Source organism: Heterocephalus glaber, unplaced genomic scaffold, assembly GCF_053883595.1.
Source record: "Heterocephalus glaber isolate CG9 unplaced genomic scaffold, H.glaber_assembly_v1.0 deba00001481, whole genome shotgun sequence".
Taxonomy (NCBI): domain Eukaryota; kingdom Metazoa; phylum Chordata; class Mammalia; order Rodentia; family Bathyergidae; genus Heterocephalus; species Heterocephalus glaber.
Genome location: NW_028258317.1, coordinates 31,517,765 through 31,537,500, shown reverse-complemented (window position 1 = coordinate 31,537,500; position 19,736 = coordinate 31,517,765). Strand labels below are relative to the sequence as shown.

Genomic DNA, 19,736 nt, shown 5'->3' with positions numbered 1-19,736 from the left:
CTGTCATTTCTAATCATGAGTATAAAGAGGACAGTGTTGGTGCTGCTATACCTGACTTGTGAGTGGATCAGCTTAGAATCCAAAGGGTTGACTTGCCCTCTTAGTGGGTAGAGAACCAGAATCCAGTCCCAGACTTGTGCAGGTCTAAATCCTCACGGTCCTTCCACTAAACCCTATTACTTCATAGTATCCTGAGCAATTATGAATTGTGTTGTGTTTAAAGTCCAAATCATGATCAAGATGTGGTATCTCTGACCTTTTTTCCCAATGCTGTTTTTTATCTCTTTTTATTTGGGGCATATTCTCCATAAAGATGTTTTTGGCTGAGAATTTTTCCTAGTTGTCCTTACTTCTCTCTTCAGGCCTTTTTACTTTACTCTTTTCAAGTGGGGATAAAGCTCCTTGATTTTTGTTCTAAAATTTGTAGTAAATGTCTTTTTGGCTTAAACAAGACTTGAATGCCATTTCCAAAGAGTATTGAGTATAGAACCTTGGGGCTGGTGAGGGAAGATTTTCTTTCCTCTTCCAGATCTGAGGTTTAATATACTTTTAATTTGTTTATCTCCTTTTCTTTTACCCTCTCTAGGACTCACTTGTAGCAAATGCTGCATACAAATCTCTGTCTCACTTTAGTACAAGAGAACACACCATCCTTCATCTTCCTGAAAAGGTAGGCGATTCTGCTTTCTCATTCCATCTCTGTATTTAGCTGTTTTATGACTTTATGCTCACTCTTAGGAGATCCTTACCTGATGAAAGTCTGTGTAACCCTAGATATTTTGTCCATATGAGGTAAAAATTTGTATTCATTTGTTTAATATGTAGAAGACGGTAGAGGTCTTAGGATTCATAGATAATGAATTTAAATCTCTTTGAAGCCAGTGGAAGACAGCTATGGTGCAAGTAAAGTTTGCTAAAGGTGACTGATAGATACCTAGGTCGAGAAGATATGTGCTACTGTAGGAACCACTTTGTTGCCAAGTCACCACATCATCTTGGACTTCAAATCCAAGTGTGGCCTGTGTAGACGAAGATTTTCTACCATCTGTATAGCCAACAATCTTTATTCATGATTAAAAAAAATGAATGTGCCTGTGTTGGGAGAATAGCTCAGTCAGTGGTGGACCACTTGCGTAGCATGTATGAGGCCATGGGTTTGATTCCTGGTACCAAGAAAAAAGAAAACAAAATAATGTTATATGAGAAACCTGCTGTTTATTAGTATAGTGTGGGAAAATAGATCAGTAAGCCCCGGAGAACTGGATGAAGAAACTGTCACTGTCTTTAAGGATTAACATATACTATGACGCCAATCTTAGTTTTAAAAATAAGCTTATTTTAGTTTTAAATTAAACCTATACCCTTTTCTGGCATCTACCTAATATAACTAGCTTTAAGTTATTAGATCATATTAGAGAAATTCAGTATCTAATTTCAAAATGAGTGTCCCTACTAGTTCAAATACATATAGAAGTTTATTGAATGTCTTCAGAGTATAAAGACAAACTATATGTTATATGAAGTTGTATGTAACATTACCATCTTAGTTACTTTTTCCATTGCTGTGACAAAATACCCAACACCCCAAATTAAAAGAGGAAAGGTTTATTTGGCTCTCACTTTGTAGAGGTTTCAGTCCATAGTTGGCTGGCTCCAAGGCAGGATTGCATGGCAGAGGGGCATCACAGAGGAGAAACAGTTCATGGCACGCAGAAGGCAGGAAGGCAGCAAAGCAGCAAAGTAGCAGTAGCAGCAACCAGACCTCCCCTTATATTTCATCCAGGCTACCTGCCCTTTGTGTGGCGCCAACCACACCCAGGGTAGGGTACCCTTAATCTCAGTATCACACACCCAAGATTCAGTGGCCTCTGAAAAGTGCCACCTGTGACCGTATGATGCTTTGGGTGAACATCTAGATATGAACTGTAGCAATTAGCTAGAAACTCCTGGAGATCAAATGGCAATAAGGTTTGGTGTGAATTTCTTGGCATTTGTGTAGGTTTGGATATTTCTTCTGAACTGAGTTTATACAGAGATGAGATGTCAGTAGGAACGTGGAAAACTATTTACTGAATTGAATTAGAGCCATTAAATAAAACCAAATCCTATGAAAGACAAGACTTTCTGTACTATTGAGGGCTCATTAACGACAGATCTCCTAGCTTGTCATGCAGTGATTACAAATCAGAAGTAAATCTGTTTTATGATATATATGTATTTTTTTAAAAAGGTGTGATTTCAAGCTGTACTATAGTGACTATTATTACCCATAGCTTCTTATGAAAAGAAAAAGGAAAAAAAAAGTTATATAAATTTGGTGTGCAAAATCCTACCAATAGATTAGCTGTAGCACTTCGAGAGAGAACTTTATATGATTATTTTTAATAAGCAATTGCTTATTTAGATCATCACATGAAAACTACCTTTATTTTTATTGCTGAAATATTCCAGCTGGAGCAATAGCTTTTATTAAATCTTATATTCTCTTGGGCTGGGGATTTAACTCAGTGGTTCCACTGCCTGCTTTTTTTTATTATTTATTTGTATTAGTAAATGTTCACAGTACATAATAATCACATTCATCGTGGAAAGTCAGTGCATACATATAACACATCTTCATCTTTTTTCATCCACTTCTCCATCTTTCTCCCTCTATCCATCTCTTGACCCCAACTCTGGAAAAAAAACTTTCTCTTTGTTTTCTACTATGTATTATTATTTTTATTTTTAGTTACTCATATAAGACAGACCATGTGATATTTAAGCTTTCAAGTCTGATTTTTTTTTTTGTACCCGGAATGGAACTTGGGACCTTGCACTTGCAAAGCAGGCAGCAGAACCACTGAGCTAAATCTCCGGCCCAAGTCCGATGTTTTTAATTGTTAAATTGTTTCTTGGTAGTACAAGTTTGTAATACATGATGATTACATGTATGGTGAGGAGTTGGTACATGTACATAATTTGTAATGCAGTTTTAACCTTTCCCCTCCCCTCCCTGAATCCACTGGACCTCTTTGTATATAGTTACAGTATGTTTGTAGTACATGATGAGCACATTCTTGATAGGGACTTGGTGCATGTACATAGCACTTCACAATTTGTCACTCTTTTCCGATCTCATTTCCCTCCCTTCCTTCCTCCTATCTTTCAGTTCACTTCCCACATGCCAAACATTCATTTTGATTTGTCCTAGTGCCTATCTTTTATTCTGCACTTCAGTTATATATTGTGGTTCTCATTTACGAGAAACCAGGTATTATTTAAGCTTGTGTGTCTTATTTACTTCACTTAATATTATGGTCTCAAGGTGCTTCCATTTTCCTACAAAAGGTATTATAACTGGACTCTAGAAACTCATGTTTTCTTTAATTTGTTCTGAGACTCATTAATAGAAGATTATATTCTCAAGTTCCCATAGTTTCTATACATTTTTGACATTTCTAGTGTCATTGCCCTATGATCTGATAATATGCATGCAATAATTTTGATTCTATTGTATTTACATAGGAATGCTTTATAGGTTAGTATATAGTAGACTTATTGACATTATTGTCTTCAGTGTCTCTAAGATGCATAAAATCATTATTCATGAGCAGCATATTTGAACTTCATGTCTGTGATGTATGAAGTACCAATGCCAACATGTGCCCCTCACCACGGGAGAAACGATCACTATGAGGCTTTGGTGAATATCAGTGTTCTTGGTGCTTAAATTTTCTTTGTAAGAATGGAGGAAAATCTTAGACTTTTCCTGCAAGTTTTGTACTCATCTTCAATCTGCCGGTCACCTGAGTTTCTTCTTATGGCAGCCAGGTTCCTAAAGGTTTCCCACATCACATCTCTGTAGAGCTTCTTTTGGGATGGATCCAGCAAAGCCCAATCCTCCCTGGTGAAGTTCACAGCCACATCCTCAAAAGTCACTGCCTCCTCAAACACATATATGTAGATGGGTTTAGAGGCAAATTTACGATCCATCAGAAAAGCAATTGAGGGCCCAGGATTTAGCTCAGTGGTTCCACCGCCATTGCGTGGCTCCTGGTCCCCGGAGTCTTTCCCATGCAGCCTGCAGCCAGCAGAAGTCACAGAAGGTGGTCTAGCCCACTGGGGGCTCTCAGCACCCCACTTGGGACACTCACTTGGGCACCATGACCTCCACCGCCTGCTTTGAATGCACAAGGTCCTGAGTTTGATATCCGGTACCAAAAAAAAAAATCTTATATTCTCTTGACTGCTTATTGTGTGCTCTTTAAATATTGACATGCTTATATTTTTATGACTATAGGATTATATTCATATAATGTTTGTAACAGTTTTACTTGGTTAAGTGCTATATATACTAAGTCAAATGTTAGCTATTGTACTTCCTTACTCTAACTCTTCTATAGCCATAAATAGTTGAATAGCCATAAATATTTTTTACTTTACAACATAACTAGTAATTATATACTTAGATTTAGGATTTCTTTCCACTTTTGGATCTTTACCACCGTGTGCAAAGAGCTATAAAGAAAGCTATATGTCCTTTTTACTATGTTTTGATTTTGGGGGGGGCAGTGCCTTAATCTCCTTCTGGGATATGTGCCACTCCCAAAAGCAACAGCATTTCACTATGGTGAATATACTAAGATGAGGTTGCATGGAGGAGGTGTAAGTGGTGGGAAATTCTTCCCCACTCTGACCCCAGCTTCTGATACAGAGGACCTGTCTCCTCATGGAGATGCATTGCTTGTAACACTGCCCCCTGCATTCTTCTTTTTATTGATTACTATTTTCAGTTTGATTGTTTGAATGTCTAAAGATTAAACTTATACAAACTGGTCGTTGTGTTCATAACCTTAATAATTCCCAAAAGGCTAAGGATACAACCAGGTCAGTGTTCCTCCTCTGTTTTGTAGGTGATGGGAATGGTATGAAATGAAGACTCATTTTAATAAAAGTGTATTTTCAAATGTTTCTAGAGTCTCTTTCAAGTAAAGTCTTCTATAATGTAAAAACTAAGATTTTTCTTTGTTGTCAGAAATTATGCATTCTGCATCAAGGGGCAAATTGACATAAGATTTTACTTTTCCAGTGAAATTGCATTGATATTTTCTCCATTTATGGCAACTTATGAACTAAACTTTTGAGCCCATTGTGAATTTCAAGTAGAATTATTAAAAAAAATATAATGTGTCCTTATAAATGGGGCTACCTTTGTGAATTATAATTTAGCTACCTCTGTCAGTATTACATTTTAAAAATTTTACTCAGGAAATATTTTTTGGTGATTGCTAAACATTAAACTGTATAAATTGAAAGTTAACAAGTAGAACCAAAGGAGTAAGAAATAACATATCAAAAGGAAGATATAAAGGTAGATTACAGAACATTTAAAGTAAGATGGAAAATATCAGTGGATAGTACAGCTCACTGAGACATCACATGAGTGAGGGATTTGAATACCAAATTCATTAACTCATTCTTGCCACAGGTTCCTTATTAAGTTCTGTGGGTCTAATGGACACTAACACTTGTATTAGTTTAATTACTTATTGGATATATACTAAGTCCTAGACCCTATTTCATGAACTGGGAATGTTGAGCGAAAGCCTATGTTTTGTTGGTTTGTAACAGTATCATTGTTAATTACTTAAAATGCAAATCTAAAGTTGGTTCAAAAATTCAGGGGGACTTCTATGAGGGCATATTGATTATAATGTAGAAAAATAGACAAGAATGATTTTCTCTTTTAGCTTTTATTTCTTCTCTTCTTTTTAGCTATTTACCATTCTCCTTGGCCTTCTTTAGCACCTCTCACTCCAAAATAGAAAAAGAAAATCCAATTAAACAAAACTGTACAGAACTGTTTTTCTGATAAAATATTCAGCAATGGATAAATGTTTAGGTAGAAGATAATGATTCTTGTTTCTGACTTGAATTCATTAAAAATATACAGCTCTTTAAAAATTAAACTTTTTTATTATAGAGACCTTAACATAGATTGTTTTTTTGACCTCCAGAGTTAATTTTAGAAGAAATATAAAACTCATTATGCATCCAGGGTTAGTATAAACATGGTGTAACCCATTTGGCTTTGATTTAAGTGAATGTCACTGCATTCATCAGAAGCTGTTTCTCTTTTTAACTGAATTTATGCATATACTTGACATGTTCCAAATTAAAATCCTCTGTCAGGGCCAGGGATTTAGCTCAGTGGTTCCACCACCTGCCTCCCAAGAGCAAGGTCCTGAGTTCAATCCCCATTACCAAAAAAATAAAAAAATAAAATAAAATCCTCTGTCTATGCAAAGACTCTTGGATTTTCATAGGCTCTACACACACAAAGGTGGTTGAAAGGTTATCTGGCTCAGAATCCATAGTGAGGCTTTTTTTTTTTCCATAGTGAGGCTTTTTTTTTTTCCATAGTGAGGCATTTTGTAAGCTAATTCAATTTGAAGCAGATTTTAAAAGTAATTTGTCATCATATATTTGGCTTTCCATTTAAGTTTTTTCAGTAAAGCTTAGCTATAATTGGAAGGGCTTTGTTGTGTATGTTTGAATATATGTACAGTTTTTTGTGGATGTTTTAGTGGCTAACGTAACACAATTGCCAAAATTTTCAAACATCAACAGGTAATTTTTCATATATATTTTCTTGATTCTCCCTAGTTGTACTCACATTGCACTTATCCAATCATTGCACACAAACCAAGGAAAAAGACTGATGTTATAATCGAAAAGTTAGAAGAAATAATTTTTTAAGAGGTAGCAGAGGAGGAAGAAAAAAGTACTGGAACCAGTAATAATAAGTGCTAATTTGTCCTAAGGAATCAGTTCACCTTTGAGAAAATAAAATTGAAGGGGTGATCAGACCATTATAAGTATGTAGAGTTTATCCTTTCTATTTAAATTACTGTACATCTGTAATTTTTTGTTAAAATTCATCCATATTGGAGAATAACAGATAACAGTAGAGGCCTCTTCAGAATCCAGTTACATGAAAATGAAATTAGACATTTTAAGATCAAGGAGTGGATCAGTTTTCTTTATCCCCAACCAGGTAACTTTTTCTTTAGTAGCTCTTAAAAAATGTTGATGGCCTGAGTCTTACGACTCATTTTAAGTAATTTAGATTGACTGAGCAGAAGAATTGGACAGGGTAGAAGATCATATCCCTTTATACTAAATAATTCTGGAAACATTTGTTCCTTTAATGTAGTTGCCACACCACTCTCAGGGCCCACTGGTGGAGGTAGCAGCAAAGGGGGTGGTTTGTCTTCCTTCTCCCCCTCTGCCCTCCTCCTCCTTCTCCCCTCTCCCTCCTTCCTGTCTTTCCCCTCCCTCTTCTTACCTATCTCTTTAATTTCTTTTTTAACAGCTTTATTGACATGTAAGTCACATACCATACATATCACCCATTTAAAGTATACATTTCAGTGCTATAATTATATTCAAGGAATTGTGCAGCTAATCACAGAGCAATCACATTTTAAGTTCTGAACATTTTTCCCCCTAAAAGAAACTATTAGCAGTCAATCCCCATTAACCCTTCCCCTTCATGAGCCCTAAGCAACCATTTATCTACATTCTGTCTATACATTTGCCTATTCTGGACCTTTCCTGCGAATAGAAGATTACAGGATATGTTCTTTTTGTGACTGGCTTCCTTACTTAGCATAGTATTCTCAGAGTTCTTTCATATGTAGCATATAATCTGTGCTTTATTTCTTTTTATGGCCAAATTATATTCCATTGTATGGATATACCATATTTTGTATATACATTCATCAGTTGATCAACATTTGGATTTGCTTACATTTTGGGGCTATTATGAGTATGTGCTGCTATGAACATTTCTCTGCAAGTTTTTTTGTGATTATATATTTTCATTTCTCTTGGTTATATACCTAGGAGTAGAATTACTGGGCCATATGTAACTCTGTTTTACTGTTTTTCAGAGGTACTGTAATGCATCAGAAAGTCAGGAAACAAGGCACAGAACTAATGGTTTTTTAAGGGACTTTTTAGGTCACTTGCATTGGTTAGAATCTCTAAGACAATTTTTTTTTTTTTTTTTTTTTTTTTTGGTTTTCAGGATCCAACTCTGGACCTTGCGCTTGTGAGGCAGGTGGCGGCACCACTGAACTAAATCCTCAGCCCTCTAAGACAATTCTTGATCACACCAAACTTAGTATATTACAATTATATATAAAATCAGATCTACTTGGGAAAGCCTGCTTGTCAGAACCCAAAAGTTTGTTAAATACACTAGAGTATCTCTAGGGTGCAGTGTTATGAACGAAAGCTGACATGCTCTCTCTGGAGGATATCTAGTCCTTAGCTCTGTGAGTGGGGCTCTGAGCATTAGGTACTCAGTAGTGACTCTCAACTAAATCTTGTCCTGGAAAGTACTCAGGTGGCCAAGTTGCTTTCACTCTTCTTTTACTAGTGAAGAGAACCCTAGTTATGGCTGAAAGGCTTCATCAGAGCTGAGATTATTGTACTTAAGAGAAACATCTCCTCTCTGTTTTCCTTTATGTCCCTTCAAGAACCCTGACTCAGTGCAGTTCCTAAATGAAATTGTGCTTTGGGGACCTATGAAGGCAATCTGCAAGAATTGTTAATTATTTTTAAAAATAACTCCAGGAGACAGGCTAATGGAAATGACTGGGTTCTGTCACTTTATGGTTATAGCAACCACTTTTATATATTTTGATTTCCTCCTCTAATGCTTAATTATCTCCATGTGGGCATTATGATGGTATGTCAATGAAAGTATTAAAAATTTAATTAATTGCTTAACAGTTCTATCTTGTGGAAACTACAATAATGGTAATCTCTTTACATTTTTTATTTTTGGTTCACACAAACCTAACTAATCACAGAGCAACCACAAAATATTCAAAATGCAAATTAGACACAAGAAAGCATAGCTACCAGTTACAGAGTATAGGGCTTTTATATTCTGTAGCAACAAACTATCATGTCTAAGAAAACATCAACCAGAGCACTTTATCACTTGCTGATCTCTATTATATTTCCACTGGAAGATTTTAAGCTTTGTCATAGAAGTGTAGCTGGAATCACAAATTTTATAAAGCTGTCAGATAAGGCAAATATTTAATTATAAACCACAAATTTAATATATCAAACATGTCAGAGTTTTCATTTTATTGTTGGGTGGTATAGAATTTTATTAGTTTTCTATAATATAGCTTATGCTGGCTTATGGTGGTTTTCTTAATGAATTACTTTAAAGAGATCTGAATTATATCTAGTACGATGACTAGAGTCTACCATGTAATTAATTGGTACATGAATAGATTTTTAAATATTAATTTTTATGTTTTTTTAACATTATAGAATGATGGAGTCTAACAGTGTTTTAATCTTGACATGGGAGGACAAAGATTCTATGTAGTGTTTTAGTATCATCTCTAAAATCTTATCACTTATATTTCAGATTAGACCAGAAGTCTCTATTACTGATGAGTCAGATGAAGAGGAAGAGGAAGAAGTGGATCTTTCAGTTCCTGGCTCTTGTTATCTCAGACTCTTGCCACTTACTGCTCCCTCGGTTTTATCAGGTGACTTCTGTGTGGTGGCAGGGAAGCTGGCATTTCCCTAGCATTTCTTCTCTGATTGTCCTCTGTGATGTGCACACACTGTAGTTTAAGTGTAAGTGCTCACTTTCTAATTGAAATATCAAATGCTCCTGTCTGTTCAAGGTATGGCTTGAGGTAGTATGGTATTCAAACTCACCCAAAATGTTAGACTCAGGTAAATTACTTGAATTGAACTAGAAATTAGCTTAAGAAATTGTTCTCATTGGTAATTAAAACTCCTTTCCAAAGCTGAATGATTCTACAAGACAAGCCTGCAGCATGACTCTAGGTCATTGGACTGGTTTGATTAATCATCTTTAAGCTATAGCTCAGTGCTAGACCATTAGACTCTTTAGAGATTCACTCCGTAGTTCCATCATTGTAAATTCATTCTTTCTATGGAGAATAAAATATAATGGTTCAATACTACCGATGTTTAAATTCTCTTTAAAAAATGGATCAAATTGTGTGGCCATTCAGTTTTGATGTAAGGCTTATAGGAACATTGGCTTTTAAAAAATTATTCCATTGCATACAATATGGTAATTGTTCTCTATGGATGTCATATTTAGAATATTCACCTGCCTCTATTATTCTGTTTTACCCAAGAAATGCTAGATGGTCCCGTTGAGAAATTTGTGGGTTATGACTTAGAATTTACATTATTTTATTTTAAATTTTATTTTCTGGTTATTAAAAATTATTATAAAATTCTGCAAGGAATCTGTTGTGATTAATAGCTTTTCAGTATTATCGAGCATTTTACTTTTTATTCTAATTCTACCTGAATATTTATGGATAGATAAACTTAATTTCTGAAAATGAAGTTCAGTAAAAATAAATGTCATCTTTTAATAGTCATCAGATTAGCCTATAATGTTAGAGGTTTTTGTATTTTTCCCCTTCGGTTTCATCTCATCTGAAGACTCTTGGAAACTTGAGCAAATATGTATTGTTTATTTCTAGGCAAATCCCCCATTCCCAGTTCTGCCTCCTTTCATTAGAACAAACTGAATGATACAGTGTAGACCAAGGGCATTTAGAACAACCCACAGAAATGTGTTCACTGTTTCCTTGTTCCTCATTTCCTATCTCATAGCTCTTTAGGACCTCTCCTGAGGCTAATAGTGAGTCCAAGGAAGGAAAGGCCTTACCATCTAACATGACTTCTGTATCTTGAAACAGCCTTAGAGTCACAGTCCTCTGGGGCTTTGCAGCCTTGCGGTGTTGGAAAGGGAAGGGGAAAGAGAAGATCTGAGGAATAAGAGAAGCGGTTGCTGAGATGCATCTGTTTCTGTCCTTCCACTGTGGTGGCCATCAGCTGACTCTTTTGCATTGTTTGTACTTGATGGTTCCCACCGCCTTTCCCTAAGAAGAAGAGAGGGTCTGAGATCAGCAACTGTAGTTGTTTGAAAATCAGTAATTGGAGTCAGGTGGGTGGTCTTCATGCTAACAGTGTCTGGCAAACCATCACCATGGACAGAGTTTTTCCTTTTGCTGTGCTTCCCTTTCCCTCTGAGGATTAGAGAATAAAACACAAGGTAGGACAATGGTTCTGGCCTTAGGAATATCAACAGTACAGCGTACACAGTAAATGATATGTGTTCATCGCTAGTCATTACAGGCAGGAAAGTGACTTACACTGGAGGAACTAGAAAACCCTGGCCCCTTTCTCCTCTTAACTCCTTTTTCAATGAGCAAAAAATCAATTTAAACCCAGTAATTTGCATGAATTTCAATGAGCAAAAGATCAATTTAAACCCAGTAATTTGCATGAATCTTAATAAGGATATTACTAGTATTGGGTTTTTTTTTTTTAAGTTTTGTTTCAAAATGTTTTTAGACTTTAATTAGCTGTGAAAATAGTTTAGTGTTCCCACGTATCTTTTACCTAGCTGTTCCTACTGATAACACTCAGATAACCATAGAGGATTGACATTGGCACAATATTATTAACTGCCCTGGAGACTTACTTAGATTTTACCAATTATTTTCAGTATGTAAACTTTTGGTGATAGCTTTGTTTCACTTAACATAGTGTCCCCGAGCTCCTTCCAGATTGTTGCCTACATCATTGGTGGGGTTTGTTTGTTTGTTTCAATTGCTCAGTGATATTTCATCGTATGGATGTACTGAAGTTTGTTTATATACTCACTTGCTGAAAGACATCTGGGTTGTTTAAAATATTTTTCTGACACTCCTTGTCTTACAAATTTTCGGCTTCTTTTCTAATTCTTAACTGGTCCTCTGTAGGAAAGAGCCTGCGTGGCAAACCTATGGCGCATGTGCTGCCCTTGAAAGCTCTAAGAAGTTTGCCATTTCTGCCCTAGGGCAAGCCTCTAATACAAAAAAAAATTCCAGTTGCTAGCTTAGTAGCTAGGCAAAGAGGATACTCTATGTATTAGCTACATTCAAACTTCTGGTATCTTACCCTCATTTAAAATATTCTTTGGGCTGGAGTTTTTTAAGAATCCCTAATTTGCTGCTTGGCAAGAGGCAAATTTCCATTTTTGGGTTAGTCCATGTGCAGACGTGGTCCCTGTTGCCAGAATACTGTTCTTCCTGAGAAAGTATGGAATTACTTTCTCTTATCATTGTGCCATTATCCTCACACAGAGTTGATTATCATCCTCCAGCTTAAAGCAGTCACACTTGTGCCTTTGTATTCAGGAGTTGGGATATATGACCCACAATGGATATTATTCATCTTTTTTATTTAGATGATGTATTGATCAAGGTTGTAACAAGAAAGGTGGATCATATGCAGAGGGATAATTGAAGAGAATTTTAATAAAGGAACTATTTATGATGTGTCAAAAGTAAGGGAAGTTCACTACGGATGGTGAATCATCCCAGAGTGGTTAATATCACTTGGCCTAATATCCTAAGGGGAGGGAGAATAAGAAACCATGTTTATCACAAATTGGGATGCATAAGAGGAATCAAGGGCCTTCTGAAGAGGGATTCAAGGAACCTGGAGAGACCTGTTGGAAGGTGTCTGGGGAATAAATTCCTTGACCTCATTCTGTTTTTAACCTCTGATCTCCTGCCTGTGTCCCTTACTGGTTAACATCAACAGAAGCCAGAGGATAAGGGAGCCTTTTGGTGAATTTCCTAAAAGTTAGTCTTGTAGGGCCGGGGATTTAGCTCAGTGGTTACGCCACCTGTCTCGCAAGTGCAAGGACCCGAGTTCAATCCCTGGTACCAAAAGAAAGTTAGTCTTGGAGGGTGAGAGTAGGGTTAAGAAGGGTAGAGAGCATGTCTGAAGGAATAAATGGAACAGCTCCCCAACCCGTGCACACAGGGACACACACACACACACACACACACACACACACACACACACACACATTCTCACACATATTCTCTGGGATTTGAATGGAGAGGCCTGGTTAAATCTAGGAGGGTTTTACTGTATGTAGGAAGGGAAGGACAGAACTGGGCACTTAATAGTTGCTACAGGGAGAACTTGCTGACCTTAATTTAATCATAGTCATTTAAAGGAGATTTTTAGATAGATACATTCAAAGTGAAATTCCAACGTAGTGAGATAGAATCTTGCTTTTGTTCCTGTAAGAAGCATGTGCAGCAGTTTCCTTTGTGTGCTCTTGCTCTCTCCCTCTCCCTCTCCCTCTCTCCCTCTCTCCCTCTCTCTGTCCCCCCCCCATGTGATTTGTTTAGCTTTCATGTTTCTTTGTTTTTGTTTCTGTATGGTGCAGCCTCTAGTGGTTCTTAAGAAAATAACACTTGGATTTATTTTATACATCCTCTTATCTTCTGATCCTACATTTCTGTGTTATTTTTTAATAAGTAAAATGAAAAACAGCAAAGATTTTGGTCTTAATTATAAGGAACATAGTAAAGAAATAATACATATTTAATTTTAAAAATAACTGTTAATATCATTATAGAATAATGTTTGATCATAAAAGAGTTCCTCAAAAATGCCTAAAAGACAAGGAGCCAGGCACAGATCATCTGGAAATAATGTGTGCCAGGTGGAAGGAACAGCAAGTTTGGTGGCCCTAAGATAGCAACTCTTTAGTGTTAAGAAATAGGATGATGCCATTTGAAAATGTAACTTTAACATCCAAAAGCAAGGAGGGAAGCTGGTAGAGATGAGGTCAGAAGGAATGTAATGATCATCATAGTCAGAAGTTAGGAAGTTATTCTATGTACAGTGAAAAAAACCATTGGATGACTTTAGGAAGGGAATGTTAATGTTCTGGCTTCTGGTGAGTAGAAAGTTTTCAGGAGTGGTCATAACAAAAAGAAACCGATAAACTCATTTTTATATTAGTATATATGAGGAAAAAAGATGATGACACATAGGCAAGTAGCAATGAAAATGGAGGAAAAAGATGGATATGCAGTGTACTTTGAAGGTGAAGCCAGGACTTGCTAATGGATCACATACAAGAAGAAAGGAATTAAGAATGACTCTTAAGGGCCGGGGATTTAGCTCAGTGGTTTTGCTGCCTGCTGCGCAAGCACAAGGACCCAAGTTTGATCCCAGGGAACAAAAAAAAAAAAATACAAAAACAAAAGAATGACTCTTAAGTGTTTAAGCTCAGACAACTTGGTGCCATGTTCTCATGTGGGGAAGAGTAAAAAGGGGGTGGAGATCAAGTGTTATGTTTTCACCATGTGAAATTCAACTGAAATATAGCTTAAATATTTATATAAAAATTAAGAATGAATATTTCTTTTCCAGAACACTGTATTTACTTTAACTTTTCATCTCCTATTGTCTTTTTTTCAGGTTTGGAAGAATTTTTTACTTCACTTGTGAAGCAAGAAATGATGAATATGCCCCGGGGGATATATCACTCTGCATTAAAAGGGGGTATCCGCACAGACCAAGGAAAGACTGTAGCAGGGATCCCCAATTTTATATTGAAGATGTATGAAACAAATAAGCAACCAGGATTGAAACCTGGCCTTGCAGGTAAGAATAGTGCACAGTATCATGTTATAGGATTTTAATGTTATGATTTAAACTTCATTTTCAAGTAGAATATAGTAGGTCATGGGAAGACTGGATAAATTACAAAATAAATAATCATATTTTAAAAGCCATTAGAAAACTGTGGAGACAAAGACAAATACATGGACTAAATATCTTGAGTGGGCTAAATATTTGAGAATAGTTTTTTTCTCATAGGAGGATATTTACTGATTTTGATTGTGGGTTAGGATGGGAGGTTTGTTCCAGGCACATATCTGAGCCTTTTGGAGGGAAGAGAAACGAGTAGAGATTTTAATGGTTCCATGGATAAATTAGACTTTTCTTATAAGACAATTTTGAATTTTTATTTTGCACAAATCTAAATAGCTAGGTAAAAAGCTTTTGAAAGGTAAAGTGCAATCTCCTTGAGTTTTAGGTCTTGTAATGTTTAGGAAACAATGACTGACTAGGACAATGGGCTTGGAAACAAGCATATGAGAGCTGAAAGACTTAGAGTGGTAAATTGATAGTGAATGTCTATAGCTGCTCTCTCATCGGTGTATTTACTAATTCTGGCTGGAGGTGGAATTTGAGCATTCAGATTCCATCTTCACTAGAGGCTGGCAAGAAGGTGTAGAAACCAACAAAGATCTTGACATGTTGCTAAGGATCTTGAAGGACCTCAAACACAGAACCTGTTTTTTCCTTAAGCTATTTGCTACATTTTCAAGATTTATTTAAGGGGAGGTTAAAGAGCTAAGCTGAGAACTTCTGGGACAGAGGTGAATTCTCTGTACTCTTTCCAGATTGAGGAGTCAAAGATCCATTAAACTGCCAGCCCAGAAGTGGGGGCAGAGAGGGAGACATGCCCTACGCAAGGAAGTAAATCAGATGTAGATGAGATTTACCAGAGCTTCAGTCCAGCCCAGCCAAGACTACCTCTGATTAGGTTGAGATGATTAGTTCTCCACCTGGTCTGCCTAACGGAAGGGAGAAGATAACATTTTCTAGTAAATAACATCATCGTCAGCTTCTGTTCAGTACTGTCCAACACACAGTGAGGACGTAACACACATTACAAAAACGAGAAATGAGGGAGATGTTTCATGGAGTTAAAGAAGTCGCTGCACTGGAAAATATTGCAATTCTAGCTGGTGTACATGAAATGATATATGTAGGTATAGGTTTAGATACAGATACAGATATGTGAGCAGAACTAGATGAGGAAATAGACAAGCCCACAATGATGGTGGAATCATTAAAATATCTTTTTCAGTAGCTAGCAGAGCAGGAAGACAAACAGTTTAGTAAATCTACAAAATATCTGTATAATACTTTGAGTAAACTTCCTGATATACATAATATTATACTTTATACTAATAGAATTCATATTCTTTTTAACTGTGCATGAAAGAAAGATTTCCCAAAATGATCATATGAAAGATCATCAACTTTTAACAAATTTTCAAAACCTGACAAGTACTTTACAAGAAGGGAGTATTATGTGCCAGTGTTTTCTGTGAACATATATGGAAAAATCTGAATTAAAAAATTGAATTAAGCAAGCTGGTGTGGTGGCATACACCTCTTGTCCCAGCACTTGGAAGACTGGGGGAGGAGGATCCCTGCAAGTTCAAGGCCAGCCTGAATTACATACAGACATGTGTCTCAAGAAAAAAAAAATTGAATTAAGCAATACATGTAAAAGATAATACATAAGAATTAAATGGAGTCAACTTAATGTTTGAAAATAAAGTACAATCTTTAAAGAGTTTTAAAAGTATAAGAGTAGCATTTCATGAGAGCCAGAAAGACTCTCATTAAACTATGAATAGAGGGACACTTAGTTTATTCTGATAACCTTCTGCCATAACATATTTGTACTTACTACTGAAATACTGATACCTTTACTCCTTCAGATTGTTAAAATAATTTATATGCTTACTATCATCATTATTGTTCAGTTTTGTAGTGGAGGTCGTAGGTAGTACAATAAGCCTGGAAAAAGAAAAGTCATAAGGATCAGAAGAAAAGAGATAAAACAGTTTTTATTTATAGATGACATTATATACATGGAAAATCTAAAAGTATCTACAAATTCTTGGATTAATAAATTCAGCAGGATTACTGCATGTATATAAAGGTCACCATACAAAAATTAGTTGTCTTTTTTATATGCCATAAATAAAAAATAAAATTTAAAACTGTAATAGCATCAAAAAACAAGTACATAGGGGCCAGGGATTTAGCTCAGTGGTTTTGCCGCCTGCTGCGCAAGCACAAGGACTCGAGTTCGATCCCCGGTACCAAAAAAAACAAACAAGTACACAAAACCCAGTTCATAACCTGTACATTGAAAGTACAAAATATTATTGAGAAAAATAAATTTTAATAAATGGAGTAGTATGCTATGCTTATAGATTATATATATCCATATTATAAAACTGTAACTTCTCCTCACATTAATATGAAGACTCAACTCAGTCCCAATCAATATACCAGTACATTTTTGGAAATTGACAATCTGATTTGAAAATTTGCATGGAAAGGCAAAAGGTCAAGAATAACCAAGACCATCTTGAAGAACAACAGTAAAGATATACATTACTAGATATGAAGCCATGTTATAAATTCAAAATAGTTGACAATGTGGTGTTATTACAAGGATAGACAAATTGACCAATGGAAGTATACAAAATGTTCAGAAACTCCAACACCTGTATAAAGTCTCTAGATTTAACAGTGTAATTTTAAAAAGAAAGACAAATTAATTATGTTAAGTCAAGAATATGTATAAGTGAAAACATCATTAATGGAGAGTGTAAAAGTGAAATACAGAGTGCAGTAAAGCATATTTAGAGAGATTCTGGTTATGAGTCCTTCAGCAGATACTTTATATACATATGGTGATGAAGGACCCATAACTATAATCTATAAAAAACTGCTGCAAATCAATGAGAAAAAGATCTTGAATAGAAAAACAGAATAGTTTAAACAGACACTTCAAAAAGAGTAGATTCAAATATCCAGTGAACATTATGAAAACAGTCAACTTCTTTAACATCAGAAAAATGTAAATTAAAACTACAATAAGATACCATTGCATTCCTACTCTATATTTGATACTTTCTGTCCATGGATTTCTCATCTGTTGATTCAACAAACCAGAGATTGCAAAAAAAATTTTTTACAGTGTACTAAACATGTACAGGCTTTGCCTTCCTCATCATTAATCCTTAAGCAATGTAATGTAGCAACTATTTATATATCATTTACATTGTTAGCTATTATAAGTAGTGCAGGGATTATTTAAAGTATATGGGAGGATGTGAATAGATTATGTTTATATACTACATTATTTTACATTAAGGAACATGCACATTTCTAGAGTTTCCTTTGGTGAGTATGTGGAACAACCAGAACTGCTGTTGGCAATGTCAGGTCATACAACACTTTGGAAAACTGGTCTTGAACAAATTCATACCCTTTTGCCCAGTTATTTTATTCTTAGGGATAAACCCAAATGCAGCCATGGAAACAGTATTGATCATACAGAACTGTGCTACTTGAGTAGCCCTTGGAAGGTGTCTAAATGTGTGTTGACAGTAAAATGGGTAAATATATATGGAGTATTTGTGTGGTGGAATATTACAGAGACTGAATATACTGCAACTGCTAATTACAGCATGAATGATTCCCACAACAATTAGACTTAGGGAAAGAAACTAGATATGAAAGTAAAGCAGGCAAAATGATTGCTAGAAGTTATACTTCCCTTTTGATTGGCCCTTGGGGCTGCTGCCTGTGGAAGTTCAGTGGGGAACTCTTTTGCCCAGTGGAAAGGGCAGAGATGAAGAGGAATGAATGAATGCATGTGAGTGCGGATAGGAGGGAAAGCTCATCCAGCTGTGGGTTTAATTAAGGGATAGTACATTATCAAAAATTTACAGAGATTAATATGTGCATTTGTTCCTCTTTAATTGAAATTAATATTAGGAAAAAAAAGCTTAATAGAATCTCTAGAACCAGTGGTTTACAACATTTAAAATAAATCAGGCACTGTAAATTTGTTCACTTATTTATAAATGTTTATACCCACATTTACATGTAAATAACTTGTAAGTACATTTTTTTTTTTGGTATGGGGGATTGAACTCGGGACCTTGCACTTGTGAGGCAATTGCTGGAACCACTGAGCTAAATCCCCAGCCCAGTACATGATTTTTTTTTTCTCATTAAGTTTATTGGTACATTTTATGTATACAATATAGTTACATTCATCATTGGGATCTTGTACCTTTACATGATATATCTTGGTTCTTATTTTTTCCCCATTTCCCTGCCCTTCTTTCACCCCCTCCACCATTCCTTATTTATAAAGACTTTGTTTCCATTTTTTTCCTTTTCTCGTATTTTTTCTTTTCCCTTCTTTCCTTTCCCCTACCCCTCCCACTTCCCCTACTCCTTTAGATCTTTTCTTCCTATTTCACAGTATCAATTATACATTTTGATCCTTATTTACACTTTTATTTTTTCACACTAGAGAAACTATTTGTATTTACACATGTCTGTCCTATTTATTTCACTTAAGAGTATGGCCTCAATATACACCCACTTAACTATAAATAGTACATGATATTTTAACCTTTTTTTTGGTACTGAGATTGAACCAAGGTCCTTCCCACTGAGCAGTCCCCCACCTGCCTCCTTTTTTACACTTTGGGACAGGTCTTGGTAAGTTATTAATTTGCACGGGCTAGGATTGAATTTGTGATCCTCTATTTAACTTCCCAGTGTGCTGGGGTTACAGGCATGTGTCCTCATGCCTAGTTTATATGTTGGCTTTTTATATCTCATTTATTTTTTTTCTTTCCTTAGCAGTAGTCAAGTATCATAATTTGCTTAGCAAGTGATCTTATTAAATTTTTTATTACATCTTTGCCCAGGTACTTCAGTTAGGTTTTTCCATAATAAATGTTTTCATAAATTTCTCTTTTTAAATAAAGGTGGTATGCTATTTTGCTATGATGTTGCTGTGTATCAGAGTAAAGATGGCAAACCACTGCATCGACTGATGGCCAGTAGAGGGCGAAGTTTCAAGCAGATGTCCCTTGCGCTTGTGCATGAGGTAGGTGCCTTGCCCCACTCCCCAGCAGCCTCTTCTTTTTGTGTATTTTAGAGTCTCTCTCCTTCACTTTACAGTT

General features: G+C 35.8%; 1 protein-coding gene and 1 pseudogene across 22 annotated transcripts in view; one reads left to right on the top strand and one right to left on the bottom strand.

Moving 5' to 3' along the window:
- Focad (focadhesin) overlaps positions 1-19,736 on the top strand; it is a 357,541-nt gene that overhangs the window by 230,631 nt on the left and 107,174 nt on the right. For all 22 annotated transcript variants that reach the window (XM_087183409.1, XM_087183408.1, XM_087183411.1 and 19 more), the window contains 4 exons: positions 587-670; positions 9,443-9,566; positions 14,347-14,532; positions 19,539-19,660. In XM_087183409.1, the coding sequence (XP_087039535.1) occupies positions 587-670; positions 9,443-9,566; positions 14,347-14,532; positions 19,539-19,660 (516 nt within the window). The remainder of the gene's footprint in view (positions 1-586; positions 671-9,442; positions 9,567-14,346; positions 14,533-19,538; positions 19,661-19,736) is intronic.
- Positions 3,709-4,111, bottom strand: LOC147825888 (zinc finger protein 124 pseudogene; annotated as a pseudogene).